This window comes from Limulus polyphemus, unplaced genomic scaffold, assembly GCF_000517525.1.
Source record: "Limulus polyphemus unplaced genomic scaffold, Limulus_polyphemus-2.1.2 Scaffold1776, whole genome shotgun sequence".
Lineage (NCBI taxonomy): Eukaryota > Metazoa > Arthropoda > Merostomata > Xiphosura > Limulidae > Limulus > Limulus polyphemus.
The window spans coordinates 241,180-242,622 of record NW_013667386.1 but is presented as its reverse complement, the minus strand read 5'-3'; the positions used below and the strand labels follow the sequence as shown (position 1 = coordinate 242,622).

General features: G+C 29.5%; 1 protein-coding gene across 9 annotated transcripts in view; it reads left to right on the top strand.

Annotated features, from left to right (window-relative positions):
• Window positions 1-268: 268 nt before the first annotated feature.
• The window catches only part of LOC106464904 (E3 ubiquitin-protein ligase Siah1-like), a 25,723-nt gene continuing 24,548 nt past the window's right edge, over window positions 269-1,443 (top strand). For 3 of the 9 annotated variants that reach the window (XR_002611852.1, XM_013925075.2, XM_022392712.1), the window contains exon 1: window positions 269-367. Coding sequence is in view for 2 of the 9 variants with exons in the window: in XM_013925075.2 (XP_013780529.1) it covers window positions 345-367 (23 nt within the window). In the remaining 7 variants the exon portion in view is untranslated. Of the gene's footprint in view, window positions 368-414; window positions 447-1,443 lie in introns of those variants that run through there. The other 6 variants (XM_022392718.1, XM_022392713.1, XM_022392716.1 and 3 more) reach the window with 6 other exon arrangements.

The window sequence follows — 1,443 nt, the reverse complement described above, 5'->3', positions numbered from 1 at the left end:
TTCGTCGGAACGAAGTTACGGAAAGTTAATTAACAAACGGAGACGTAACAGATCTATTATAGTTCCAAGTTACATTGTATTTATTTTTAGATAAACATTTTTGTTTCAGTTTTTTCACAATGGGTGGTTCTATGCTAATTAATTACTCATCTCAGCCAATAGAATGTTTTTTTTTTCTACAACATTTTGTTTGTGGTTAGCATAGGTGAAGAAATTTAATAAAAATGATTGCTAACCAGCTGACAAAAAAAATGTATATCGCCTATGACGTCATGCAACCTTTAATAGTTTTGTTTGTTCAAAATCTATTTTTTAGTTTAGGTAGTACACACTGATATAGTCTGATGACGGAGTTGTTATTACAAAAGTAAATAAAGTGTTTCAGCTAATGAATATATTTTCGTATTTAAAGTACTAATAAACTAAAGGTTATTTATATTATATGGGTAATGCAAATCTTAAAAATGTGTACGTTTAGGCTTAAGGCTACATTTCTCAGAATTAAGTATTAGGTTAGGCCTAACAATAACATTAACATTTGCTTAACTTTTATATTTTGGCTTAATACTACTATCACTTGTAATACTGGATTAATTATATTATTTCAAAGATCGAACAAGTATCAATAATTCTGAAATTCTAGACACGAACCATTTTAAAAACTCTTCTCCAATCTTACAGTTGCATCCTATTCTGTTTGAGTACTAGTACTAGTAGTACTACTATTATTACTATTAGTATTTACTATAATATTAATAATATTTATTACAAGCTGAAATACCTGTCAACTGACGGGGAATGTTTAAACATAATTAAAACAATGTAAATAAGTTTAACAGCAATCACATATTTCAAAGTACTAACTTGACCAACAAATAATGATTTAGAGGTGGTCCCATCCTTGAGCTTCCCACATCTCATTGACCATGAGAAAAGCATGGTTGTTTGAGAAACAATCCAGCAACTTTCATACTTTGACCTTGAATCCCTTTAGAATATTTGACATTGTCTAAAATGTCAATCTGCCAAGATTGTTTGAGATTGAATCAATAGGGTGGGAGTAATTAACCAACAGGCTTTACAAAATGGAAATAGGGTTAAGTTCAATTTTGACCCTCCTAGGACATTCCCCATAGTTCATAATGTTTACATACAAATTTTGGTTGAGATTGGTGTAAAAGGCTCAGATGAGTTAGTGTGCAAACACACACATATTTCATTTGTATAAAGATATAGGTAATTTAGTAATACCAGTAGAAGTAGAAAAGTAAACAAAGTTTATTACTTTTATCATGGTGTCACTGGTGCTCTTGTTATTAATACTTAACATGTCATTAACGTATTGTATTTTTAATATTAGTTATTATGTAAATGATGATAAATTAATATCTACCCCAATTTGCTATCTTAATGGAAGTCTTTCAGTCATAGAGATTTTTTCTT